Raw genomic sequence first — 27995 nt, forward strand, 5'->3', positions numbered from 1 at the left:
CAGCCAAAAAAAACAAAACATACAACAGAAGCAATACTGTAACAAATTCAATAAAGATTTTAAAAATGGTCCACATCAAAAAAAAATCTTAAAAAAAAAAGGCCGTTTCATAACGCTCCTGTAAGGGGATCTCTTAATGGGCAAGAATTCACATGATTTTGAGGCATCGGATGTATTGGCTATTATTTCTCCATGAAGGGGCTTTGATTCCTGCTCAGAAAAGCCAGGCAAAGGGTCAACTCTCCTGGACTTTCACTCACTGGCCTCCTGCAGCTGTTTGGGTTTGCAGCTTTAACCAAGAAATGCTGGCGTCCCTGAGGAAGAAATCTGCCCAGAGAAGGCCTAACCCCCAGAGTGCAGTTGCCTGCTGCCACCTTGTGGTGACTCAGTCCAAACGCGGGCAGCCCACCCCACAGGGAGGAGCTTTTGAAGGAAAAAAACACAATTAAGTATGTCCATAAAATCACACAGTATTAAGGTCACAATGGGTAAGTTTATTCAACGACTTGGATATCTGAGTCAAAAGTACGTGTAAGTCTTAACTAGTGCTACTGCAAAGCAAGCTTTCTTGGCCTTAGGACTTGCCTCAGAGCTTCTCTCCATCAGCACAGAACCACCCAAAGTCTGTTCTAGACCAAAGTGCTCGGGGGTGGGGGATAAAAAGCCAACACAGAAAGGATGAACAGAAACCAGCTGTGCCCCACAAAATACTCAGAAGTCATGTTACCTACAGTGAACAATGGTGTGGCTTGTTTGGGGAGGGGCCGTGAGGAGTGTGGTCCAGTCTTTTGCAGTGAAGATGCATCGTCTTCAGCCTGCCCACCTTCTTCTTCTCTTTACCCGGAAGCAGCTTTCATGACCCATCCCCAGGCTTCCACCAAGTCCTGCCTCCGCCTGGTCACCCGTCCTCCACTTCAGTTCAATTTAACACTGACATTCAGGGAATAAACACATAGGCTGGGGAGTGGGGGAGGAGGAAACAGGAAGAAGCTTTCTTGGCTGAACCCCACAGTCGAGGGCCCTCAGATGAGGAAGATGGTGCCCTCAGAGACCATGACCTGGTTGTCATCCTGCATCCTGCTCAGCGCAGCCTGGATCTCCGCAGGGGAGAAGGGCTCTTCGTTGTCCCGATTGATGGATTCTGTGAGGCGATTCATGCCCACTGACTGTGCGTGAGCTTCCCGGAACACCTCCAGGAGGGCCACCTTGAAGGCCTTCAACCTGCCCAGGACAGGAGACAGGGTGAAGGAGCAGGAAGTGGCCCACGTGCTCTCAGGCCAGATCGATGCTGGGGTCCATCAGCACAGGCATCCTCCAACCGCACAGCCCCCCCCGGATGGCCGCTCCACGCCCGAGCTTCCCCTTTAAAGCTAAGCTGCTGTATTACAGAGCTTCCTGCACAGTGAGTAATAACAGCATTTTAAAAACCAGAGGCCTCTGAGCATGTGGGAAACTGGCATCCATATACCATCGGCAGAAACGCAAACTTGGATGGCATCTTTGGGATGCAAGTTAGTCCCATGTACTACAATTTTAAAGTGCATCTCCTTTGACCCCAGGAATCCATTCCTAGAAGCTAACCCCACAGCTCTTCCCCCACCACTGTACAGTGATAAATGTTAAGAATGTTTTACTGTAAACAGCAGTCTTATGAAGGGTAAATGTCCACCATTAGAAAACAAAAATAAAAATTTACACATCCATACTATGGAAACCCTGCAGTCACTGAAAAGAGATCTCCATGTGCTGATTCAGAAAATGCTTTAAGATATAGTTCAATGGTTGTCCTGGGGGATGGAATTATACTTGATCTTAATGTTTTTTCTAAATACTTTTCAATTTGTTCAAACTTTTTTCAGTGAAGACACTGTGTTGAGTCTGTTAAGGTATTAAAAGAAAACAGCAAACCTTAGCCGTGGACTTACTTTGAAATCCAAGAAACATAAAATTTATAGATAAAACTGTTTCTGAACCTCTAGTGGTAAAAATTCTTTATCTCAAAACAAATGACAACAGTTCAGTGAAGAGAAAAAATATCTATATATCTATATATCTATATCTCCTACTGAGAGGAACCCAAGGTTACAGTGAGACACAACCTCTGTCCTTGCTCTACGACCCTTCTTCCTGAACTCACAAGGGTATCGATTTAAAATTCCCACAGAGAGAATTATTTATAAAGCAAATGGTAAAACATAAACAACTGGGGATTCTGAGTAAAGAGTGTAAAGAATTCTTTACACTATTTTTTGCAACTTTTTTCAAGTTTGAAATTGTCATCGAATAGAAACTGTTCTAAAAACCCTCAGGCCTCTAGTTCTGAGCTCCATTGGTAAGAGCTTCTTTCCTACCATCCCGGGGAGAGGTCTTCCCTCCTCACCTGGATTCACTCAACTCCACCTTCTGGGACTCCTTGGTCTCCTGTGAGTCTGTCGCCTTTGGAGTGTGCACTTGAGGGGGAAAGGGTTGCAGAGAGTGAGAGGACAACAAGGTGAAGCCATGTCCACAGACCCCAGAGGCCCCTCCCCAACCCCGCCCTCATGAGCCTGCAACACTCACTCCTGGGGCCCTCGGGGGCTAGCCAGGGCAGGCAGGGAGAAAGGCCTCAAGTCAGGCGGGGGACCCTCAGCACACGGGATCTGGGACGCTCACGCCAGGCTTGGCAAAGAGCACAGTTCACCGGGGAGGAAGCAGACAAGGGGGCAAAGCTTATTTCCAAAGTTCTGACTGAGTTTCCTGGGATTCTCATGGACAGACCTCTTAGACACAGGGTCCCAAGTGGGAGGCCCACTGGGAGCCCACCAGCAGACGCAATAGGCAGAACACTGAAGGGTCAGCAGTCAGGGACCACCTCTGTACCACTAGGGGCCGTTCGCTTACCCTGAGGCATCTCCTCCTCCGTGTCGCTGAAGTCGTAGGGGTCATAGGAGTCCCCATCCTTGGCATCCGAGTGACGGGTCTTCCTCCTAAAATGCCCACAGCAGTTAAGAGACGAGCTTTGGTGAGCTCCGTCCTGCACCTCTGACCACAGAGAACCATCTACAGTCCAAATGGAACACTAGGCCCAGGCCTGTGCAAACTGCTGCCTTTTCTGAAAGAGACCAAACGTCTCTGGACTAGAGCACAAGCAGGCCCTGCTTCCCAATGCTCTTTTCTGTTGCCCACCCTCATAAATTCAACCACAGGTGTGAGAGGAGAAAATAACCTGGAGGAAAGACTTCTGAAATGTGGACTCAATAGCCTCCGAGCGGGTTACTGCTCCTCTACTTAGCCCTCCCCTAGCAGGAAAGAGGACAAAAGCTTCACACCGAGGACAAAGGGGGCTGTCACCCTCTCTGCTCGAGTCACCTTCACCCTCTGACTCACTGCAGCATTGGTCTGGTCACCCTTCCCCGCAGCCTTGGCCCCTCCGCCCCTCCCCAGCCCTAATCTAAGTCTTTCATCTCCTTCCTTGGTGCCTCATCCGACCTCTTCCTCTTCTGCTCTTGGTCCTCCTGGCTTTTCTCCGCTTCGTCTTCTGTCTCCGATTCATCCTCACTTTGCTTCTTACGTTTCTTCTCCTTCTCGAGAACCTAGGACACCAAGCCACACATGGGTGGGCAGGAGGGTCACAGATGCCAGGGACTGAGTAAAGAACAGTCCCTCCTGCACCATCGAGAGCAGTGACTCCCTGGGTCTGATGACCTGACCTCTCTCATTCCTGAGTCCAGGACCAGGGGCAGGGGGTCGGCTGCGACCCATCCTTAAAGCTGCTGGAAGCTGGGTGCCATACCCTTCTCACAGTATGTGCTCAAGGAGCGTTCACTGAATACAGAAATGAATGGAAAAAAGTCTATCCCATAACAGTTAAGTGGAAAACAATTCATTTCTTTATAGATTTAAATTTAAGACAGCCCCCATGCTAGCAAAGAGATTAAGTCAGGGGGAGGCCAGTGGAAAGACGCTGCTTTCTGCCAACAACCCAGATACAGGTGTCAACCGTGCACGGCTGTGAGGCGCGAGCACCGACAATTCATTCAGAGGAGCCTCAGGCCCAGCACCTGGATGCTCACCTTCTTGAAGTAAGCGTACTGGACCAGCTCCACAGCCTCCTCTGCGTCCTGCAGGTCCACGGTCTTGCTCATGCGGGCCTTGGCGTGGGCCGTGGCCAACCGAATCAGAGTTTCCAGTGTCCGGGCTGTCACTGGAGACGTCTGGGGGAGAAGACAAGGGGGGACCACTCATCCAGGATCCCCCCACGGCATGCCGGTCATGCCCATCATTCCCATCGCACAGAGAGGGAAAGACTCCACCAGAAAAGCTCTGGAAAAACCAAGCCATGGAGCCAGAAAAAGTACGTAAAATTCAGAAAGATAAAAACAACCAAGGAAACATGACTGAGAGAGAGGGCTGAGGGAGGGAGAACGAGGTGAACTGGGAAGAAAATGATCCAGCATCTTACAGCTGGAGAGGAGAGTGAGGAAGGAGAACCTTTGCCGCAGGCCTGCAACGCGCCAGGATCCCGCTTTTACGTTCACTGTGTCAGTCAACGGCCTTAATAACCTGGAGCAGCTTTAGAGAGGAGGAAAATGGGACTCGAAGAGCTTCCAATAATTTGTCTAATGTCACACTACGTGGGGGTGTGACAGAGGTTATCTGAGGACAAACTTTCTAAAGTTGGGTAAACCCGGGCTTCCCTGGTGGCGCAGTGGTTAAGAGTCCGCCTGCCGATGCAGGGGACACGGGTTCGTGCCCCGGTCCGGGAAGATCCCACATGCCGCGGAGCATCTGGGCCCGTGAGCCACGGCCGCTGAGCCTGCGCATCCGGAGCCTGTGCTCCGCAACGGCAGAGGCCACAACAGTGAGAGGCTCGCGAACCGCAAAAAAATAAAAAAATAAATAAATAAATAAAGTTGGGTAAACCCACTTAGGTCCACAGAAGCAGAATTCTGACATGTTCTTATCAAGTGGTTCCCAAAGGGGTGGGTGTATCCCTAACGGGGTAGTGGGGGGTGGTGGAGGGTTCATCTTTTTAAAATGCTATTGTCTGAACGGCATCCCTGGTCTAATGGATCAGAATGTGTGGTTTAAGAATTCGTTCCCTGTTGGTCCAGTGGTTAGGACTCCACACTTCCACTGCCTAGGGCATGGATGCAATCTCTGGTCGGGGAATGAAGGTCCCACAAGCCGCGCAGTGCAGCCAAAACAAAAGAAGTTTCCGATGATTCTGATGTGCCCTCTTAGGTAAGCAGTCCTGACATTATCCAACCTTCTCATTTTATGGGTTGAAAAACTGCGACCTGGGAGGTGAAAGGATGTGCACAAGTTGCAAAGGTTACTGAAGCCCTGGGGTCGGAGCCCAGGGCTGGTTCTTTCCACCACACCTCCCGTCCCCCATCCTATGATGCTCCAGGGATGTATCTGGTCACTTCTGCTTTCTAGTGTTCTAAATTATCACTTACAGCCAATCTGACATTCAAAAACAAATACATTCATATTTAAATAAATTCACCAATTTTTTTAAATGATTTAGAAAGCTACCAGAGAATGTAGCTTATACATTCCATCATAAACTCCAATTCTTGAATAACCTAAAGCTGATGAAATCCTAGCCTACACGAGCAGAACTACAGAGCCCAAACTGAGAGATTTACCAATCCCACTAAGACCACAACTAAGATAGTGTACTGTATTCAGTGAGAGGGCCTTTGACACACTGGAACATGTTCATGTGGCAGGAAAAACAATTAAAAAGACAGGGGGCTGTTTGATCTGAAGAAAATAAGTCATACACAGTCCCCAGAAAACAAAATTAAGGCCCATGGGTAGAAGTCACGGAGAAGCACGTTTAAGCTCAATAAATAGAAGAATATTCTAACATTTCAATGCAGTGATGTACTAGGCATGCTGTCACTGGAGGTGTCAAGGAAGTCCCAGCAAGAATTCCAGAAGATGGGGCTTCCCTGATGGTGCAGTGGTTGAACGTCCGCCTGCCGATGCAGGGGACACGGCTTCGTGCCCCGGTCCGGGAAGATCCCACATGCCGCGGAGTGGCTGGGCCCGTGAGCCATGGCCGCTGAGCCTGCGCGTCTGGAGCCTGTGCTCCGCAACGGGAGAGGCCCCAACAGTGAGAGGCCCGCATACCGCAAAAAAAAAAAAAAAAAAAAAAAAAAAAAGAATTCCCGAAGATGGAATTCTTGTCTGGGTGTAAGTCTGGAATAGACGATCTGGGGTCACGTCTGAATCCAAGAGTCTGTGTCTCTATCACATCATGATGGTTGGGGACCTGGGTCTTTCTGCTGTGAAATCCTACCTATATAAACTACATTGCCCCAAAAGACTTCGATAAATCCACAGGCAGGTGTATTAGGTTTCTAGAAATAGCCTTGGATGATCATCATGGCTACCCAACTCCTAATTTTTTCCCAAAGTCCAGCCCAAATATCATACCCTTTGGGAATCCTTCCCTGACATTCATATCCCTTCTGGAAAGTCTAAAGGAAAAATTAACAGCTTCTGCATCTACACTTCAACTGTCTTTCACACTCATTCCCCTTTGGGTACTACACTGTGATATATAATTATATGAATATATGACCTTTTCATCTACTTTCTGCCTCCCGGGCCCAGGACTGAGCTCTTGGGAGACTGCACATAAGAACAGAAATTCATTCAGTTCCCAGAAGTCGCTCACGTTTGCTGAATGTTTTTTTCTTTTTTTGGCCGTGCCGCACGGCTTGCGGGACCTTAGTTCCCCAACCAGGGATCGAACCCGTGCCCCCTGCAGTGGAAGTGCAGAGTCGTAACCACTGGACCGCCAGGGAAGTCCCACATGCTTGCTGAATAAATCACAGCTTCTGGAGGCCAATGTCATCTGAACTCAGGAGAAACACGTTAGCTCTGCGGTTCACATTGCATTTTCCTTTGTAAAAGGAAATGATTACAGTAGTGTAACAGGAAGCCCTTCAGGCCAGAAAGAAAAAGGTAAGGAATCACTAAGTTAAAATGCTTCCAGTGCTCCCAGGGAGCGGGGACTCCCTCCCCAGCATCACCCTGAGGGGCTCTGGTCACCCTCCGGTCACCATCCCACAGGCAGACTCACCCTAGCGGTGTCCGAGCTCATGCTGTCCTGGCTGCGCAGGCATGAGTACTCCTCTGCGATGTAGGCAGCCGACTCCTCCGTCAGGACGGGCTTGATGATTTTGGCCACGTGGATGTACTTCCTCATGAAAGCCGCACTCACCATCTTCTCCCTGGACCCGCACACGGCAAATTTCACTCCCCTGCCACAGCCCAGCACCTGCCTGGGGTTGTAGCCCTGCCCCTCCTCAGGGAAGTCAAGGTCACGTGACAGAGCAGAGATACAGCCTGGAACCCAGTGTCACAAACCCCATTTATACACAACATGTACAAGACCCTCTCACATACTTTTATTTAATTCTATGGTGTTACTTAGGTATTACTTGTGAAGTAGGTAGTTTAGGTACGAAGTGTAGGTATTATCTGTCCTATTTTATCAGTGGGAAAACTATGGCTCAGAGAATCTTAAGTGGACTCAAATTTCATTTTCTGACTCCAAATTCCACATTCTTAAACCAATAGGTTTGAAGATTACACTATGCTTCCGACTGCACCAAGGCCAAAAATAGGGGAATGGGATCTCACATGTGAGGCACTGAGCACAAGTCTCCTTTATCCAAACCCACTTGCAACCTTTCCAGTGCTTGCGATCTACTGCCCCTTCCACAAAAACTCACCACGAATGGCCACGAGACTTGTGCAACACTTCACGTACACGGGTAACATGACACACCCACCATCAGTTAGGTGGGTCGTCAAAGCCTTCCATTTTAGGAAAAGACCAGAACCTAAGCTTGATCACCCACGAACATTCACACGGCAAGTGGCCATGAAAAAGGGTGCATCTGTGGATCCAGAAGAGAAAACGGGCCCCCGTGATTACGACTCCAAGCATGATCTTGGCCTGGGCGGCACATATAAACACGCTCTACACAAATCTCAGGTTCCCTCCAGGAGGAGGTGTGAAGAATGCTCACTTCTTTTTCTTGGCCCCATGCAGAAGGCTATCATGCTTCTCGTAGATCTGGGTGTCCTGCTGGTCTTCCTGGCTAAAGTTGGGATCCTCCGTGGCCAGGATATCCACGGCACTCCCTAGAGGCATAGCTGGAAAACCAAGTCGGGAGAAAGAGTAAGAAAGAGCTGAACCCAGGGCAAATCGCTTCTTCTGAAGAGACACGAGACTCACAAAGCAAGGACCCAGAAGGAAGCAGACACGTGAGCCCCACAAATAAGGAGGCAGAACCACCTGGCCCACAGAAAATGCTCAAAGGTGTTCCCAGACCCTGAAATGGACAACAGACACACCGTAGGAACCAGGGAGCCGAGGGCACCTTCCACATCACCCCAGATGCTACCACGCCCACCAACCCCAGGCTGGGTCTGAGAGCGCGGCCTGTGTCTAGGTGCCCTCCCCTCAGTCAGTCTTTCTCTCCCCCGGCCTCACCGTCACCATCCTGCTCGCCGGGTGCCCGGTAGCGGTGCATTCTGAGGACGTGGTCTGAGATCTCCCGATCCTGCTCGGGATCCATCTGATCCAGCATGATGAAGAGGAGGTCGAATCGGGACAGCAGGGAGTCCTGCAGCCCGATGTTCTCCATGGGGGTCTTGTACTGATCGTACTGTGTGGGGAACACGAGAAAAAAGGAGAGTGGAGACGACATCAATGGGAAGAAAGAACAAGGAGGCCGGATCGGTTACGTGAGTGAGAACAGAAGACCAGACCTTCAAACGCAAAGCAAACAAGCAGTGAAGATGTAAAGCATTTCCAAGCTACTAAGAAACTGAATTCATTTCCTCTAAGTGCAGCCCTCCTCTAACTGACGCTCAGCTGACCTGAGCAAGCTCGGAGCCCCACGCCTTTCCTTCCAGGCAAACAGAGCCCCACCTCCTCGCTCCGGTGCCTCTAGCAAGCTGACTGTGGGTCTCAAAACCAGCCTTCTCCTTCCCAAGCTTCACTCTGCTCCTCACTCCGAGGCAAGACCAGCTCTGGAAGATGAGTCCCTCTTCCCTACCTATTACGAAGACATGACAAGCTGGCTAAGCCAGAAACACCTGGAGCCTCTGGCTTCCTTACGCAGAAGGTACTGGGTAAAGTCTCAACAAAAACGCGTGATAATCTATAAACCATAATGTCTTAAGGTTCAAGGGAGGTTTTCCTGGGACTCAAGAACGCCTATACTCTTTTTTTTTTTTTTTTTTCGGTACGCGGGCCTCTCACCGCTGTGGCCTCTCCCGTTGAGGAGCACAGGCTCCAGACGCGCAGGCTCAGCGGCCATGGCTCACGGGCCCAGCTGCTCCGCGGCATGTGGGATCTTCCCGGACTGGGGCACGAACCCGTGTCCCCTGCATCGGCAGGCGGACTCTCAACCACTGTGCCACCAGGGAAGCCCAAGAACGCCTATACTCTTATCTTTCAATTCCGGGCCTACGAGGTGACGCCTCCCCACGTCAGTCAGAGGCCTGACAACCTCGTAGGTAACATCAACGATTCTGGCCACGTTCACATTCCAGGACCTGCCATCTTCTCCCTACGCTCCCCAGAGAAATTCTTCAGAATGACGTAACACGTTACCATTAATCTAAAACTGTATGGTTCTCAACCCACACTATGCATTAGAACTAACCTACGGAGTCTTTCTAAACCATAGCTACCAAGAGCCCCAACCCAGAGATTTGGATTCAGAAACTCTGGGCTGGGGACTAGGCACCTGTATGTTTAAAAAATGCCACCAAAACAGGTATTCTTATTCACTGCGGGATCATAAATTGTCAGAGCACAGCATGGCCTCTGGGTTCGAATTCTCTCTGCCATTTTCTAGCTTGTGACTCTTGAGCGAGTTACTTAACCTTTTATGCCTTCATTTTCTCATCTGTAAAATGAGGATAATACCTACCTCACAAGGTTATTGTGAGAGTGAAAGGAGTTAATAAATATAAAGCATCTGTAAGTATTAGTTAATAGTATTATAATGGTACAATCTTTAAAAGGGGCAATTTGGCAATCTCTACCATAAAAACGCGTGTAACTATTAATCCAGTGATTCCATTGCTAAGTATTCATTCCCAAATGCTTAACAAAATGCACACAAAGGGATGTTCGCTGCAGTTTCATTCATAATAGCAGAAGGGAAAGGGAAAACACCAAATGCCCATCATTTGGAGACTGGTTAAACAAATTATTATAAGTCCATACAAGGGCATACTAGACAGCTGCTTAAAAGAAAACAAAAACAAAACCCCTAAACTCAGCAAACCCGAAGCTGGATAAATATAAAAGATTACACCTAAGCACATCAAAGTCATACTAAAAAACAAAGATAAATAGATTAATTCTTAACAAGGAGATAGCATATTTACTGGCACATGCTAAAGTTTTGTTTTTTGTTTTTTTTTTCACGCTGAAGTTTTTGTTTCCTGAAACACCGAAGAGCTGTCAGTGGTCATCTCCTGGGAAAGGAACAGGAGAGAGAAGGCAGGCTATTAATCTCCTTATTATATCTCTGTGCTCTGTTCATAAATCCTCCGACCATCTGCATGCAGTACTTTTGTTTCAGTGTCAATGTAGGTTACCTGGGTTGTGAGACTGCAGGTCACTTTTGTTTTCTTCTTTGTATTTTTAAAAACTTATTTTAAATAAATAACTTTCCAGGGGATTCTGACATGGATGAACGGGTGAGGAACCACTGCCCTAAACCAAGGACGGTAACAAGATGACAAGCGTACTTTAGTCTGTGGCCTGTTGCTCCCCAGGTCACCTGGAATAAACTTCGCAGCCCAGTCACTCAGCAAAACCAAATGGAGGTGAGGACAACAGTCGAGTGCCTGATCCCACTCACCCTGCCGTAGACGGGGTTGGCGGCTGCCAAAACACTGCAGCGGGCATTGAGCCGAGCGTGGATGCCCGCCTTGGCGATGGTGACTCGGCCCTGCTCCATCACCTCGTGGATGGCTGTGCGGTCCATGTCAGACATCTTGTCAAACTCATCGATGCAAACCACACCTCGGTCAGCCAGGACCATGGCCCCCGCCTCCAGACGCCGCTCCCCTGGGAGGTGGGGAGGGAAAAACACACACTACCATCCAGGTTGTAGGGGACGGGGCTAGATGTCAGTCTCCTTCCTAAGCACCTCGCACTGCCATACATGAGAACGAGAATGTAGTTAAGAGGTGTCAGCAAGGGCTTCCCTGGTGGCACAGTGGTTGAGAGTCTGCCTGCCAATGCAGGGGACGTGGGTTTGAGCCCCGGTCCAAGAAGATCCCACATGCCGCGGAGCGGCTGGGCCCATGAGCCTTGGCCACTGAGTCTGCACGTCCGGAGCCTGGGCTCCGCAACGGGAGAGGCCACAACAATGAGAGGCCCACGTACCGCCAAAAAAAAAAGAGGTGTCAGCTCCTAGACTCAGAGGAAACCCTGGGGTCAGCTTTTCAAGCTCCTATCTGAGCAGTATTCCCTGTCCCACTTTGTTACCTAAGCAGCTAGCCCCCAACACACTTCCTTCCCAGATTTCGTCTCTTTATCCTCATCTTCAAGCCATTTCCCAACTAGATCTGTTCTCTTTTCACTGGTCTTCAAACCCCTTCCTCTAACGTACAAAGCAGTACAATTTTCATTTTTATTTCCCTTCAAATGTCAAAAGTTTCTCCTTCACAGCTCTTTCCAACAGCCTTCCAGGAGACATTCTTGTCACTAGAGGGCCACCCAAATATTTCAATAATTCACCCACTGTTGCCAGATACTTGGTCCTCTCCAATCTGGCCCACACTAACCTCTCAAGTGTATCTTCCCAATACAGGCTAGCGCCTGGAGCAAGCTCAAACCATCTATGCTCATCTCATCTGCTGGACCTCTGCCAAGGACCCTTCCACCCATACCTGTTTCCTGGTCTGTGGTGACAGCAGCCGTGAGACCCACTCCAGACGAGCCCCGGCCGGTGGTGGGGATGGCCCGAGGTGCGGTACACAGTACGTACCGCAGAAGCTGGGACTTGGCGACCGATGGGTCTCCTGTAATGGGACGGGGTAGCAGTGACTCTTGGAAACTCCCCTGCCCCCCAGCAAGTGCTGCTTTTCTAGCACAGCTCTTGACACAGTGGAAATGTATAGTAACAGGTTGTTAATATTATTTCTTTCCCTTTCCCTTTACCATTCACAGAAGAATATATTTTAGACATTATAAATCAGGAACCCCAGAAATAATAAAAATAATTTTAAAAATTCATTTTAGACTTTTGCCCTTTGATGGGACTGAAACACAGCCAGGTAGAGACACACAATTTGACAGATGATAGATTCCTGCAACCACACCCCACAGGGGGAGACCAGGAGACTAAAATCCCCAACACCGTACCTATTAGAAGGATATTGATGTCCCCACGGATGTGGCTGCCATTCTCTAGGTCTCGTTCCACTCCTCCCAAGAGCAAGCAGAGGATTGCCTTTTTGACATAGTCATGCCCATGGATGCTGGGGGCCAGCGACCTGGCCAGCTGGTCAAAGATGTCCTGGAGGAAGGACAACCACGGAGTGAAAAGCCTAAGGAGCCTCCGTGGGGTTGGATGAACTCACTTCAGCCCACAGAAGATGGTTGAAGAAATACACTGTTCTTAACTGTAAAGTCTTCTTCTCTAAGACTTTCACACCGATCAGAGCATTATCAGAACAGACACAGAGGAAGCCTGGATCCCAAAACCTGCTCAAAACTTTAATCTTTAGGAAAAAAAAGTGTTTCCCGGCTCAAAACATTTTAGTTTTAATAAGAATATGTATTGTGCTTCAGCAGTAACCTCTGTCACACATGCATAGATTTTGTTCAGTTCTAAATGAGAACATTCTGTCTTTAAAAGGAGACATTTTTTAAAGAAAAATAAATGAGAGAACTAAAACAAAAATAACATATTTTATCTTTAAGTAACAATGTATCACTGGTATATTCCGTATAGACTCCTTGGTACACTAATATTCTAACTCCTCATATTTGTATTAGGTTCACTTAGCAGGTAGCACAACAGAAATATTAAAGAAAAACAGCAAAAACACCCTTTTGCTTACTGACTCAAAACTAGAAGCTGGCACCAAATACTTGAGAGAAAAAGCCCCGACCTTCCTCCTGATACAGTACAAAGATGGCCATGCCCAAATACGACCCTCACAAAGCCATCCCCACCCTCAAATCCCCGGAGGACGCCAGACCTTGGAACGGGTTTTACTGAACTTCTTGATCTTGGCTATGTCCTCAGCAGAGAAGGAAGGCTGGACGTCCTTGCTCATCTGCTTCACGTTACAGGCAATCAGGACAGTCCTGGGACAGAGAGGACAGTAAGAGGCTATTTTCAGTTCCTAACACCAAAGCCTTCTTAGGTTCCTAACCTAGAACAGCAAATCAGAAAATAAAGAAAAGAAAAAACAGAGAAGCAAAGCTGTTCTGAATTCAACCACTGATTCGCTTCATCTATGACACAAATATGCTGATGGTGCCTCACCCTGGGAATTGACCTCCTGCTGACCCACAGAGCTTGGGACAGTGTATGGGAGGGAGGTGGGAACATGCAAGAAACCCCGAGGTAAGCCAGGAGGCTGTAACCATGTGACCAGTAACTCCCACTTCTAGCATAGGACAGTAGAGCGAGTTTTATCTCCCAGGCAAGTAGAGTGTTTCACCAGCCCAATGTAACTCTGGGGAAGATGGCAAACTGGAGAAAGACTGCTACCAGAAGGTACTCTGCCAGCAGCATTCCAAACACCTCAGGACGAACCATCTACCTGAAGGTCCCTGAGGTGTAGCCTCCCTTCTTTCCAGGAAGGCAGCGGTAGGTCCCCACCACCTGGACCCGGTCACCGGGCTTCACTCTGTCCACCAAGTCATCATCCAGTATGACGTCCACGGAGCGGGGAAGCTGGCCAGCGGGGGCCTTCTCTGGCATCTCCTGGATGGTGATGATCTGGTGGTCTTTGTAGACAGAAAGGCCGTATTCTGTCTCAAGGGGATTGTTTTCCTCATCCTGGAAAAGGCAGAGAGGCAGTCATCTCGACCCTGTCTTAGAATGCCACACTCGTTTGTTGTAGGAAACAAATATAATTTGTAGATAAACCGCACGAGAGTAGTATCCAGGAACAATAAACCCCAAATATCTTCTCCAGTTTTTTCCATTCCTGTCTGTTCTAGTTACAAACCATCTAATGGAAGGGGTGATCTACAGCCAGAAGGGACCACAGCTGTACTAACACCTATACTGAGATCCTTACTGCCCCTATGCTATGACTCGGTATTTCTACTCCTAGGTAATACCCAACACAAACGTTCACCCAAAGCCACACACTACAATGTTCACAGCAGCACTATTCCAAATAGCTAAAATCTAGAAAATATCCTAATGCCATCAACAGAATGGTTAAATAAGTGTGGTATAGCCACACGAGTGAATACTACACAGCAGTGAAAATGTATGGAGTACACCCATACACATGGATGAAACTCAGACATACATTGAACAAAAGAAGCCCAACACAGATGAGCATTTAGATAAAATATAAAAACAGGGAAAAGTACTCGAAGCTGCTAGATGTCAGGATCTCGAGAGCAGTGTGGCCGCAAGAGGGACTTCTGAGCACCAGTAAGGTGCCGTTTCCTGGTTTGGATGACTTTTTATTGAGCTTGTAAAATTTCACTGAGCTGTACACTTATGTAAGCTTTTCTGTATATTAAACTTCAATAAAAACATTTCAAAGTTTTACTTCCTTGCCATTTGAATTTTCTAGAAACACGGCAGCTATCACTTGTGGAGTGCCTACTATGTGCAAGGCACTGTGCTGTAACTCCACGAAATTATCTCATGGAATCATCACAACTCAGTCCCCAAAGCTGGCATTTTCCACATTTTACAAATAAGGAAGTTGAGGCTGGGAGAGGTTAAAGAAGTCCTCCACGGTCACACAGTAAACACCAAAGCCCATGCTCTTAAGAACCACACTAGACAACCTCCAGGAGACCTGGTCGGGTATATTTCAGGTCCTGAGCAAAGAAGCTTGGCCACAGCAATCAGCAGAGTACCCCTGAGTAATTCCTGGAGAATAAATTCTAGAAACTAGGGATCTTAATGAACAAGAGAGCCAGGTGACTGAGGAAATGCAACTGGCGTGAGAGTAAAAAGACAGGCTCCTGTCCTCAGGGCCATCACTAACTGGAACATAAGCAACCTCACCAAGCCTCACATTTCACCTGAGATAGACTAAATGGTTCTCAAGTATGACTCAGTTACAATTCTAAGAAACTCAGTCTTGTTTATATGTTACGATTCCTCCACCAGCTGATAAAACTGTAGACAAGGACTGGCTCTTCTTTACATCTGTGTCCTCCTCAGTGTCCGACAATCCTTTGGATACAGTCGCTCTCAATTAAAATTTGATGGCAGGGACAGGCAGGGATAAAATGTGTTCAGACATCAAGTAATCAGTATTAGTCATCTTCTCTTGTCTCTAAGTAAGAAGACCTCGCGCCATCCTCAATGCAGACCAATCTGAACACCAAGACTAAAGCCATTCTCTATGTCAACCTTCTCTCAAATCCACAGTAAAATAGTTGCAGAGATTTCAGAGTAACATTACTGTGTAAGTATTTTTCCATATTACTCTAAGCAGATTACACAATCATATGATATTATAACTTTGCTAAAAGATCAACGTACGTTAGATGACTTTTGTTCCTTCTTTCAATTCTTCCATAATTTTCCAAGTTTTCTAAAGAGAATATTTTTTCTTTAAAAAAAAAAGAATTGTGGACTTTCCATATTAAACTCTGACTAGCAATCAATCTTTCCTTCAAATTAACCCTTACTTTTCACCCTATTCACATCTAGAAGAAAGACTTCAGATATTACCCAATTACTTGCATTAAAACAGACATCTTTGAGCCCAACCTCTAAAGAAGTCCAATCAATTCATCCTCCTCACCTTGGTAGGATAGACAGAGCTGGACGGAAAGGCCACCAGGGTGGTGAGATCAGAATAACGTCGCTCTATGGTCTTCTTGGTAGCAGGACAGTAGTGAACACTGCGGACGACTTTGGGACGAACTAGAGAGCCTAGGAATGGAAAGTCACCCAACCAGACAGTGAGAAGGAGGATCTAACCCAGGCAAGCCCATGATGACTCCAAATACTGTGTTCTTCCAACCAGTTAAGCAATTTCAATACTACCTGTCATTAATTCACCTTTATACCTAGAACAACACCATAATCCAAGTAAAACTTCAAGTACAGCTGATCCTGACTGAGAAGTAGTAGGAGTTCAGGGTCACTGCCAAGAGCCAAGACTCCTCCACTCTCAGCAAACTTCATCATTCTGCTTGCACAGGTGGTCACTCAAAGTCCCCCTAGTTACTGTGCAATACTTGAGTTCCTCCAAGTTTCACCCCGTAATTTCAGTGCTCCACCCTTCTGAAGCCATTAGCTCCCCAACTCTACTCCGCCTCTCCTGCCTTCCAGCCCCCCAAGCCTATGCCACCTCCATTCCGTTAGTCCCCCACTTTAGCCCACTCACATTTAGTGACAATGCCCTCCACACAGACGACACAGCTGAGGAAGCAGGAGGTAAGAGTCCGGGGAGAGACATGCTTGGAGCCAAAGCTGCCCTCCAAGCCTATATAGAACTCCTCATACTGCTTGGCATATGTAGCATCAATGGAGGCCACAAAATCCTTCAGTGCCCGCTGGAAGGCAACCAGCTCCTCAAAGGCATTGCTCAGGAGGCTGCAGACGGGCGAGAGAAAGAATCACTAGGCAGAGAGGGCAGAACTCAAAAAATGACCCACAAAACAGAAGTGGACATTCTTAGATCATCAAAGTTTTGATGGCAAAATCTAGCTTCTACTTTCTCCTGCCATCCTACAAGGCCCAGTACAATACATCAGAACTGAGGGCCAACTTTTAATTCAATGATGGAGAAATGATACTCAGTTAAACATGGAGGGAGGAGCTCTTGAGAAGAAAATGTCCACCCCCTACTTTGGGAAGAGGTAAAAAATATAGGAGCTGGTGAGACACTAAGGGCTTCAGGGTCAAAAACATTTCATGCAGGTCCTCTCCTGTGAAGCCTGCTCCAATCCAGGGAAGAGAGGGGAGCCATTCTCACTCAGGGCCAGGATGTGCCCTTGGAGACCCCCAGCCACTCACCGGTTAGCCCTTTTCTCGTTTTTCCTACGCAGGTCATTCACGTTGACAATCAACCGGTACTGGTTGTCACTGATCAGCTCCCGAACTTTGCTTTGATAAATTCCCTGGTCTTCCTGCAAAACAGCCACCACATGCCACAGCAGCCACAAATTCAAAAATCAGATGTTTTTAAACAGAGGCAGCTCTCACAGCAAGAAAAATATATCCATCTCTGCGGCACATCTGAACCCCAATTTCTCCCACGTTTTCACTCACTAGCCTCGGATTCCAAATACGCCCTAAGAGGCCAGTGTATGAATTATAATGACTTCCTCAAGGTCCATATTATTCCTATTATCACCAACAGCTCTTCTGTGTGCAGTAATTTCTCAACCTTTAATGGGGAATTAAAGCGAGCTCGTAAGTCTACGAGGACAACAAATAAAAACTTTGTCAAAGTGTAAATTAAACGGACTTTTAATATGCATATCAAAGTGACTTTTCCTTGCAGAACTTTGTATGGAATGAAAATATTTCATTTCCCTATCATCTGTATAATATAAAGAGTTCCTACATCCGGACCTAGGAGTAGGGAGCCTTAGCTACATTTACAAACAGCACTATCAACACTTCAAGATGTTTTTACCAACGTTCCACGGCAGTCAGTCTTAAATTGCATGTAAAAGCCCCTTTATCTGCATACCAATACTCTTTCTCCGCAACCCACTAGATACAGAAAAAGACTGCGGCCAAATCTCCGGTTAGGAAATCGGTCACTAAAACCTAGGGACCCTAAAATACGGCGGGTCACTACCGTTTTCCTGCCGTCCTTCCCCTCACCCTCCCCTCAAATTAAGAGAGCAGGGAGTGATCAACGTGGTCTTTGCAGCTGGTTTGCACTTGGAGGAAACCTGTTGCCTTTCGCGAGACCCGGCCACCATTTGTACCTGGGAAAAAGTCACAGGATCGCTTTTAACCACTGACTCCGCCTCTAGGAAAGCTACGAGACCAGGGCGGAAGGTCCCGAGCCGCTGCCCCGCCGCCGCAGCCTGGAGCCCCGCGGCCTCCCTCGGCCCCTGCGCGGCCCTGAGGCTCCCAGCGCCCTAGTCTCGCGACCCGGCGCCTCTCTCACCTCGTCGTCCAGGAAGTCCAGGTAGTCTCTCTGCGCCTCTCTCAGCTCCACATCGTCCAGCACCACGGTCCCCGCCATGCTCGCCGCACGGAAACTTCTGCCAACGGAGCCGTAAGCAGCGCCCTTGGCTAACCCTGCCCCAGCCCTAAAACTTCCCAACTTCTCCCGCCAACAAAAGTAACCTCAAGGAAGGGGCGGGGTACCTTGTAGGGTATTTACATTCTGATTGGCTGAATCCTCTTACGCGAGAATAGAGAGTACCCAATCGAGAGCTGCTTCTTCTCCGAGTTTTCCGCGCGGCGCCTCGCTGTGGCGGGAAATGTGCCATCCGGGGCCCTCTCCGCTCCGCCCTTACTGGCGGGAAAGCTGACCAATAGGACGAGAGGATGCTAGCGGAGCCCGTTCATTGGGCAGCCGTAGGGCCGGCGAGACCTGGGAGCACTGCATTCTGGGAGTCGTAGTCTTCCCGCTTTTCCGGATGTTTTATATGGGTTTGTTTTTTTTCTTCAAGCTGTGTTTTCCTGACCTGCCTCAGAGTAAAGAAACTCAGCCCGGAGACTGGACTTAAGGTAGACTAGACGTCAGAGCATGGAGGTTAAGAACGCAGGGAAATAAAAACATAAAGGCAAATCGTTTAAAAAATATATTCAAATCAGGTGTGCATAGATATTTTTTCAAACCACCAACCTCTAATGGCATCCAGGGGGGAAAAGTGAATTTCGAGAATCTGGGGGTGGAAAATAGAATCACAGCATCTTTGGGAGAGGTTCTTTAGTTCAGTGAGACCCGTTTGCCATCTGAATACCGTGGCTTGAAGTACCCCATAAAAAACGAAATTCTGGACGTAATTACTACACCATCCTACTTGCCAACGGGTAAGTTAAAGGTTTTCTCGCCTTATGAGAAGATCACAAGTTCTTTTTGAAAAACTTAGTTTATTGAAAGATAATTAGACACAAGGAGAAACAAGGTGTTTCAAGCCACTCTTAAGTATCGATTAGTAATTAAAAATAGCAAATCTGAAATGATAAATAATTAAAAGACCAATTGCATATTGCGATTTGTTTCTTTTTTTTTTGCGGTACACGGGCCTCTCACCGTTGTGGCCTCTCCCGTCGCGGAGCACAGGCTCCGGACGCGCAGGCCTGTGTGGGCCCAGCCACTCCGCGGCACGTGGGATCCTCCCGGACCGGGGCACGAACCCGCGTCCCCTGCACCGGCAGGCAGACCCCCAACCACTGCGCCACCAGGAAAGCCCCCCTTTTTTTTTTTTGCAGTACGCGGGCCTCTCACTGTTCTGGCCTCTCCCATTGCGGAACACAGGCTCCGGACGCGCAGGCTTAGCGGCCATGGCTCACAGGCCTAGCCACTCCGCGGCATGTGGGATCCTCCCGGAGCGGGGCACGAACCCGTGTCCCCTGCATCGGCAGGCGGACTCTCAACCACTGCGCCACCAGGGAAGTCCTGTTTCTATTTTTTAGCTTTATTTTTGAGGTGTAATTTATATACAGTAAGATTCACAAATCTTACATATACAGCTCAATGAATTTTTATTATGTATACACCCCCATAACCACCCAGTGCACAGTAAGGAGCAGTCCCATCGTCCCTGCATGTATTTTTAATTTTACTGAACAGGACTAGACACCTGGTAATTCTATATTTGAAATTTAGGCCAACTAATTATTAAATTATGTTTGAGGGTCTCCAGGACTCATTGTGCCCTGATAAGTATTTTAAGTATAAGCTGCCTAAACAATATCAATATATATGCCATCTATTTGTGTATATATCTATTTAGTTATTTTACAGTTTATAGTTAGCATATTTTTTGTGTCATCCTAGCGGGCATGTACATCAATCCTTAGTCAAAGGAAAAAGGCTGTCATCTGCCTGCTTGCTTTTTTTTTTTTTATATTAACAGGCAAAAAAAAAAAGAAAAAAGAAAGAAAGGAATTCTAGATGAAGATTCTGTTTGCAATTATGTAGTAAGAAATAATTACTCATTAACTTGAGAATGCCTTTATCACTTGATCGTACTGTCATTTTATGACTACATTGAAGGTAATGCTGACAATATTCTCTTCTCTGGAAACAACTTGAAATTAACACTAAAAGAACCTGAAAGCTTAGTTCAAACAAGAAATCAAATTATTTCCAATGGAAAGTCCAAAGGAGTAGAAATATAAAAACCAAACCTTTGACTCTAACACACTTTTCTGTGGGCTTTAGTTTTCTCATATAAAAGATGAGGAAATTAGAAAATCTGTAACATTCCATGAACCTATGGCAAAGACAATTGCTTTTTTTTTTTTTTTTTTGCCATGCCATGGGGCATGTAGGATCTTAGTTCCCCGATTAGGGATTGAACCCGGGCCCCCCGGCAGTGAAATCACAGAGTCCTAACCACTGGATGGCCAGGAAATTCCCAACAATTCCTTTTAGAATCTTGGAGTTCAGCACATGGAACCATCCTGCCGTGGTTCTAGATAAAGACTTGATTTCCCTTAATGTCATTATTTCATCTGTGAAGGACATTCAGATTTTTTTAAAAAATTTATTTTATATTGGAGTATAGTTGATTAACAGTGTTGTGTTAGTTTCAGGTATACAGCAAAGTGATTCAGTTATACATACACATGTTTCTATTCTTTTTCAAATTCTTTTCCCATTTAGCTTATTACAGAGTACTGAGCAGAGTTCCCTGTGCTATACAGTAAGTCCTTGTTGGTGACACTCAGATATTTAATTGGTATTTCTCCCTTTCATTAGGGCGTGAGATCTTTGAGCAGAGAAAGTGTTTCCTTCGTTATTCCCTGCTCCTCCAAACTGCTCAGAAAGGACAATCAATCAGGTTGCTAAAAGAAAAAAGTTAGGGGCATTTGTATGTATGTCATAGAGTCTGGTGGAGCCAACGCCCTCCTCTACCAGAATGAAGAAGCAGGTGTCACCTGATGAAGCACGGCATCTATGGTTTCCGTATCTGCTCACATTCTTGCTTTTCCTCTGCATCCCTTTTCACTCCACCCTAGACCTAAACCAGTCTCGCTCCTTGTAGAGCAAAAGTATGCAGGAAGCCGGTGAAAAACAGATTGCAAAGTATATGTAATACTTACAGTTTTCCATGTCCTCAAGGACCAAAAAGTCCCAAAGGCACAGAACAAACCCATAATAAATATTATTTATACTTACTAAATGATATATATCTTTGTTCAAACCAATGAACAATATTATAAGTTGCAGAACTTTTCAAACAACACCTGTGATTAATAACTAGTATTAACAACACAGGGAATATAGTCAATAATACTGTAATAACTTTGTATGGTGACAGATGGTAACTAGACTTATCCTGGGGATCATTTTGTAATGTATAAAATGATCAGATCACTATGTGGTACACCTGAACTAATATAATATTGTAAGTCAATTGTACTTCAATTTTAAAAATAAATAAAAGTAAAAATAAAAGGAATATTTGGAACACACAAAACCCTAGCTTTAGGCACTCAGGAAAGTGCCATAATCCATTATAGCTTTTTGACATTAACTCAAAGACCACAAAATTTTGGAGGTCAAAAACTACACCTCTAGGTTTCAGAGCAGCTTAAAGAATAACCTACAGGTCCAGGCTTTCCCTGACCAAGCAGATCTGTTTTCTTCTGTGATATAGACTAGTCAGAACCTTCTCCCAATGCTGTAGCTAGGGTCAAGAGCACCGAGACAAGCAGACCCATTTCTTTTTCTGACTGCTCTACTTACTAGCTGTGTGACTGTGGAAGCCCTCTTAACCACACTGTGCCTCGGTTTTCTCACCTTCAAAATTAGAACAGAAGTGGCATCCATCTCAAAGAATGGTTTGAATATTCGGTGAAGTCATAGAAGATGGAAAATATTGAGAAAAATGTCTGGCATATAGTAAGCACTAAATAAATGTTAACCATTGGTGGTGGTGATAGTGGTGGTGTTGGTGGTAATTAGTGTTTGGAGAGGGGTCAAGAGATGTTGGAGAGAAAGGAGAGGAAGCACACTGGCACATTCTGGAACAATTCAAACAGCCAAATTCAAGTCCCCTTCCCACTCCCACCCAAAGCTTGCAATGGAACCAGTCCACACACCTCATTGAGTGAAACCGTCTTTGCTGCAAATTGGCTAAAGGAGTATTCATAGAGTATTGGTTGGCTCAGCTTCTGTCAATGTTGAAAGCCATCAGAGGCGTTTACTTCATGCTTAAGGAACATTATGGAAGAAGACCAAATGGTCCCTGGAGTTAGCCAGCATGTCTGGTAAAGACAGGAGAGCCCCATAGCCTCTGCCCCATCTTTTGCTTCCTGTAATCTTTTGGATTAGATATGCTAAAAAGAGCAGGAAAAGCCAGGAACCAGAGAGCATCAGTGATCCGGATTTGCCCATTAGATTTGACAACATAGTTGACCTGCCAATCAACATAGTTGATTCATTGTCATTTGCCAAGGTTAATTTCAGCAGCCAGGTTTCTTAGTCCCTGAAAAGTCATTTTCGTTCTTTTAGGGTTTTTTTTTCAGTTTTATTGAGGTATAATTGACAAAAGGTCATCCCCATTCTTAATTGCACAAATTTCACAGAAGCTCTGTTTGAAGAGGTTTGCTTCAGTCCTTAAAGACTTACAGGGAGAAATTACCAAAAACTTGCTGAGTGAATACAGTATATGAGATTCTCTATTAATAACTCCACCCTGTAAATCTGTCTAGATTTGTGTGCAGTTTTTTAAAAAATACAGTCCTTTAAGCTTTTAACTGTGCCAGTGTGATGAAATGAAAAGATTTAGCCATGTAAATCAACCAATCAAATATTAGTTGAGCACCTATATACCTAATTCTGTCCTTGACCAGAGACTTTAGGTCAGCACTTGCCAACAGAAATATAATGCAAGACATATATAATTTAAAATTTTCTAGTACCTGCATTTTAAAAAGTAAAGAGAAACAGGTGAGATTAATTTGGCAATATGTTATTTAACCCAATATACCTAAAATATCATTTTAACATGTAATCAATGTTTAAAAAGTATTAATAAGGTATTTTGCATTTTTTATACTGACTCTTAAAAATCCAGTGTGGTTTTTATACTTACCCACATCCCAATTCAGATTGACCACATTTCAAGGGCTCGATCACCACGTGTGGCTAGTGGTTACCATATCAGACAGCACAGCCTTAGAGTATAAAAATCTATCTCTTGAAATAGCTTATGATTTAGCTTGAAATAATAGCAATAATTTAATCTTTTCAATACCTTGTGATATGGTTATTTTTAGTCCTCATTTTACAGGTGAGGAGACTACAGCTTAAAAGATCCCAGAATCCCATACCAGTAATGGACAGAGGCAGGATTTGGCCGCAATCTATATGTCTTTATCAAATAGCATTTAAGAACAAATGAGTATGTTAAGATCCAAATGCAGAATCTAGCCCAAAAGACTCAGTAGAATTTACTTAAATATGAAGCAAACAGTTTTTTTTTTTTTGCGGTACGCGGGCCTCTCACTATTGTGGCCTCTCCCGTTGCGGAGCACAGGCTCCGGACGCGCAGGCTCAGCGGCCATGGCGCACGGGCCCAGCCGCTCCACGGCACGTGGGATCTTCCCAGACCGGGGCACGAACCCGTGTCCCCTGCATCGGCAGGCGGACTCTCAACCACTGCGCCACCAGGGAAGCCCAGATATTTTATATTTTAAAATACTTTACTTGAGTTAAAAAGACAGTGGATTTTATTTTTACCTTAGTACATTATAGTTTTGCTTATTCATTTTACTGTTTAAGGTATAGAGGGACCTTTCTCTGGACATGATGGATAGTTTAAGATGGCATAGCATCACACAACATTGTAAATCAACTATACTTCAATTTAAAAAAAAGTTGGGCTAGCATCTGTATGTCTTGTAATATTTGTTTATTCATTCATTTAATCAGTTATGTGTGAGCTATGTATGAGACAGTAAATTAGATATTATTTATAATCAGTTTTTATTCTATCTTATCCTTCAACTAAACTGTACATCATTATTTTGAAGTTTCAAAATATTTAAAATGCCTGTCTTTATTCATCCAACAGAGCTTTGAGATGCTGATATTTATTCATACTATAAATAATATTACTGGTATTTTATTGTATGCAAGATATTTAGGGGGATACGGAGATGAATAAGATGAAAAGTTTACAATCCAGTATGGAAAATAAGGCACAAACATAAATTACCATGAGAAAAGGCACATGTGTTCTAGGCGTGGTACAAGGTGCCATATGCATTAAAAATGGCAGAGTTTTATGCGTATGTTTGTGAGGCACCTTGGGGTACAAGCTGCAGACATAAATTTGCACAGGAGTGATGAGGGGAAGCTAAAGAAAGGGGGTAGTATTTGACTTGAGGATCAAAAGGTGGGCAAGGGCTTCCCTGGTGGCGCAGTGGTTGAGAGTCCGCCTGCCGATGCAGGGGACACGGGTTCGTGCCCCGGTCCAGGAAGATTCCACATGCTGCAGAGCGGCTGGGCCCGTGAGCCATGGCCGCTCAGCGAGTCCGGAGCCTGTGCTCCGCAACAGGAGAGGCCACAACAGTGAGAGGCCCGCGTACCACAAAAAAAAAAAAAAAAAAAAAAAAGGTGGGCAATATTTCCTCTAGGGAAATGTGGCAGCAGTGACATTCTAAGCAAAATGTAAAGGCAACAATGACCAACTCCTTGGGAAAGACTGAGGTGGCTGGAATGAAGGGTCAGTGGGACAGGTGGGTGCAGGGTAGGACTGGAAGCAATCAGGTGTATCGGGCCTGACTGTAGATGACACTCACTAGCAGAGTAAGAAGACTGTGCTGGAGTTAGTAGGCAAAAGGGATCCATGGATGGCTTTTGAGCAAAGGAGAGACAATATTAAAGTCGTGCATCAGGAAGATTAATCTAGACAGAGAATGTGTAGAAATGATTATTTTAATCAGATAAAAAGGAAGGAGGCCTGGGAAGCATATTCAAAGGGACAGAAAGAAGAGGATGAGGGTGAGACATTCCAGAGTAAAAATGGACAGATCTGAAAGCTATTTGGATGGAAGTGGGAATGACGGGGAGAGAGAGAGAGAAATTACATATACGTAGAATAAATACATTCTCATACACAGGCCTCACACATAGTGCCTCAGGGGCTTACAAAAAGCATATAGTTGCTAATGATCTTTATTTAGAATGAATAATTATTTTTCAGTTAAGACACAGAAAAACAAACTTAAGAGACAAGCAGGTATCCTTAAAACACCAGTAGTCGGGAGAGGAATACAACTCTGACATTTAGTTCCACAACTTTTTCTAGGACAGTATGGAAAAGGAAGGAAATTTATATTTTGTTGAATTTTAAAACAAGATATATATAAACTATACCTCAGTAAAGTGAAATATATATAAATTATGCCTCAAGCAAGTTTATTCTAAAAATCTAAACAAAGAAAATAAATCATAAAAGCACCATGACTGGGCCTCCCTGGTGGCGCAGTGGTTGAGAGTCCGCCTGCCGATGCAGGGGATACGGGTTCGTGCCCCGGTCTGGGAGGATCCCATATGCCGCGGAGCGGCTGGGCCCGTGAGCCATGGCCTCTGGGCCTGCGCGTCCGGAGCCTGTGCTCCGCAACGGGAGAGGCCACAACAGTGAGAGGCCCGCATACCGCAAAAAGAAAAAAAAAAAAAAAGCACCATGACTGCGTGTGGTCAGCTAGTGGGCAGGAGAAGGGCCGGTGCTCTTTGAAGCAAGCTAAGTATTCATTTTAATTGGCTCCATGCCATTTGCCTAAAAACCCACAGTTCCAGTCCACAGCATTTACAGTCAGTTTGATGGACCAGAGGCCAGGGTTTGGAAAGACTGAATCTCATTGCATCCTCTACTCACTGAACATTCGACAACATAGGAGCAGAATTTGAAAGGTGTTTGTGAAGCATCCTGGTATACAAGCTTCAAAAATTGTTGTTCTGATCACTCATCTGCCCTTTACAGAAATATAGTAAGATCACCTCCTCCATGCCCCATCCCCCAGCTCATACCCACAGTTCACTTCCAGTACCTTCCTACATTCTTCTAGCTCAGTTGTGGGAATCTTTAGATAAAAAGAAATACAAGTGTTAGTTATCCTTTTTCCAGCCCTGCACTATTCTCTTGGTTTTAGGAGTGTAGGAAAACCATTAACACTCTAATTTTATATGTTAAGTACTACAATGCTCAAAACAAAAATCTCTGAGAAGGTGAGAGGTTTAGTGTTTACTTCTTTCCAAAGCCTTTCATTGGATTCTTTGATAAGCCTCCAAAAAATATCTCTGATCTGAAACCAAACCCAGATGGATATTTTTCCTGGCCTGTGTTCATCTGGTTAGCCACCTGTTTCTCTCTGTTCAAATACAGGAAGAGGATATGAGAAAATGGAAGGTGTTGGCTTGGAGCCCTAGAGGTCTGGGGAAGGTGGCTTTTAAAATAATTATCCTTTATTCACTGCCACGTTCCAATGCTACCTTCATTAACAGAAATGCAAAGTGTGCCAACAATGTTCATTAAAAATAAATGAATATCAGGGTGTATGCTACAATTGCAGAGCAGGAAGTCAACTTAGAGGTCATTTAGTCTAAAGCCTCACTTTATAATCTAGACAACTGAAGTCCAAAGAAATCCAGTTAGATTCTAAAATCAATATATTAAGTAGAGATTTTTTTAAAAGGTAAAGAATTACTCAGGAGACAACAAGACCCTGAAGGAAAGGTAGATTTGAGCAAATCAAACATTTAGAATTGAACAGTATAGTTATTGAAAGAATAAATCAAGACTGGTTAAAAGAAGAGACACATTGAAAAGAGAAATAGTAAACTAGAAGACAGAGCTAAGGAAATTGCCATATGCAGCAGAACGGGGAAAATGAAAAATATATAGAGAAGTTAAGGGAAATGAATGATAGAAGGAAAAGGCTCAAATATATCTAGTGGGGATTTCAGATGGAGAAGAACAAAGGAAATAATAGCTAAAATTTTTCCAACATTGATCAAAGAATCCTCAGGTTAAAAAATCGCAATGAATCCTAAGCAAGGAATATTAAATTAAACCTTCACTTAGACACACTGTAATGAAACCCAGAAATATGGGGAAAATATTAAAAGCAATCCCAAAGAAAAGAGGAACATTTTAGACTGACAGCAGATTTCTCAACTTTAATAACAAAGGCCAGAAACAATGGAATAATATTTTCAAAGGTCCAAAAACAAAGAACAAAAAACCTGACAACCTAGAATTCTATAGCTTGTTAAACTATTTTTTAAATTAGTTTATTTATTTATTTTTTTTTGGCTGCATTGTGTCTTTGTTGCTGCACGTGGGCTTTTCTCTACTTGCAGCAAGCAGGGGCTACTCTTCGTTGCAGTGCGCAGGCTTTTCATCGTGGTGGCTTCTCTGGTTGTGGAGCACAGGCTCTAGGTGCCTGGGCTCTAGAGCGCAGGCTCAGTAGTTATGGCTCATGGGCTTAGTTGCTCCGCAGCATGTGGGATCTTCCCAGACAAGGGCTCGAACCCGTGTACCCTGCATTGGCAGGCGGATTCTTAACCACTGCGCCACCAGGGAAGTCCCTATACCTTGTTAAACTATTACTAAAGAGGCAAAACACTTTCAG

At 45.4% G+C, this 27995-nt stretch overlaps 1 protein-coding gene across 1 annotated transcript; it reads right to left on the reverse strand.

Moving 5' to 3' along the window:
* Positions 1-473: 473 nt before the first annotated feature.
* On the reverse strand, positions 474-18529 carry MCM3 (minichromosome maintenance complex component 3). The gene is made up of 17 exons (XM_081247331.1): positions 18337-18529; positions 17226-17338; positions 16594-16802; positions 16006-16136; positions 13819-14057; positions 13249-13357; positions 12407-12560; positions 11932-12063; positions 10896-11104; positions 8504-8678; positions 8037-8163; positions 7082-7232; positions 4053-4193; positions 3469-3572; positions 2881-2966; positions 2381-2450; positions 474-1221 (listed from the first exon to the last, which is right to left on the reverse strand). Exons 1-17 carry the CDS (start codon positions 18412-18414, stop codon positions 1023-1025), a joined length of 2427 nt encoding a protein of 808 aa, XP_081103457.1. The 5' UTR covers positions 18415-18529; the 3' UTR covers positions 474-1022.
* Positions 18530-27995: the final 9466 nt, after the last annotated feature.

The sequence above is a fragment of the Mesoplodon bidens genome, assembly GCF_964165515.1.
Source record: "Mesoplodon bidens genome assembly, chromosome: 10".
In the NCBI taxonomy this organism is placed as follows: domain Eukaryota; kingdom Metazoa; phylum Chordata; class Mammalia; order Artiodactyla; family Ziphiidae; genus Mesoplodon; species Mesoplodon bidens.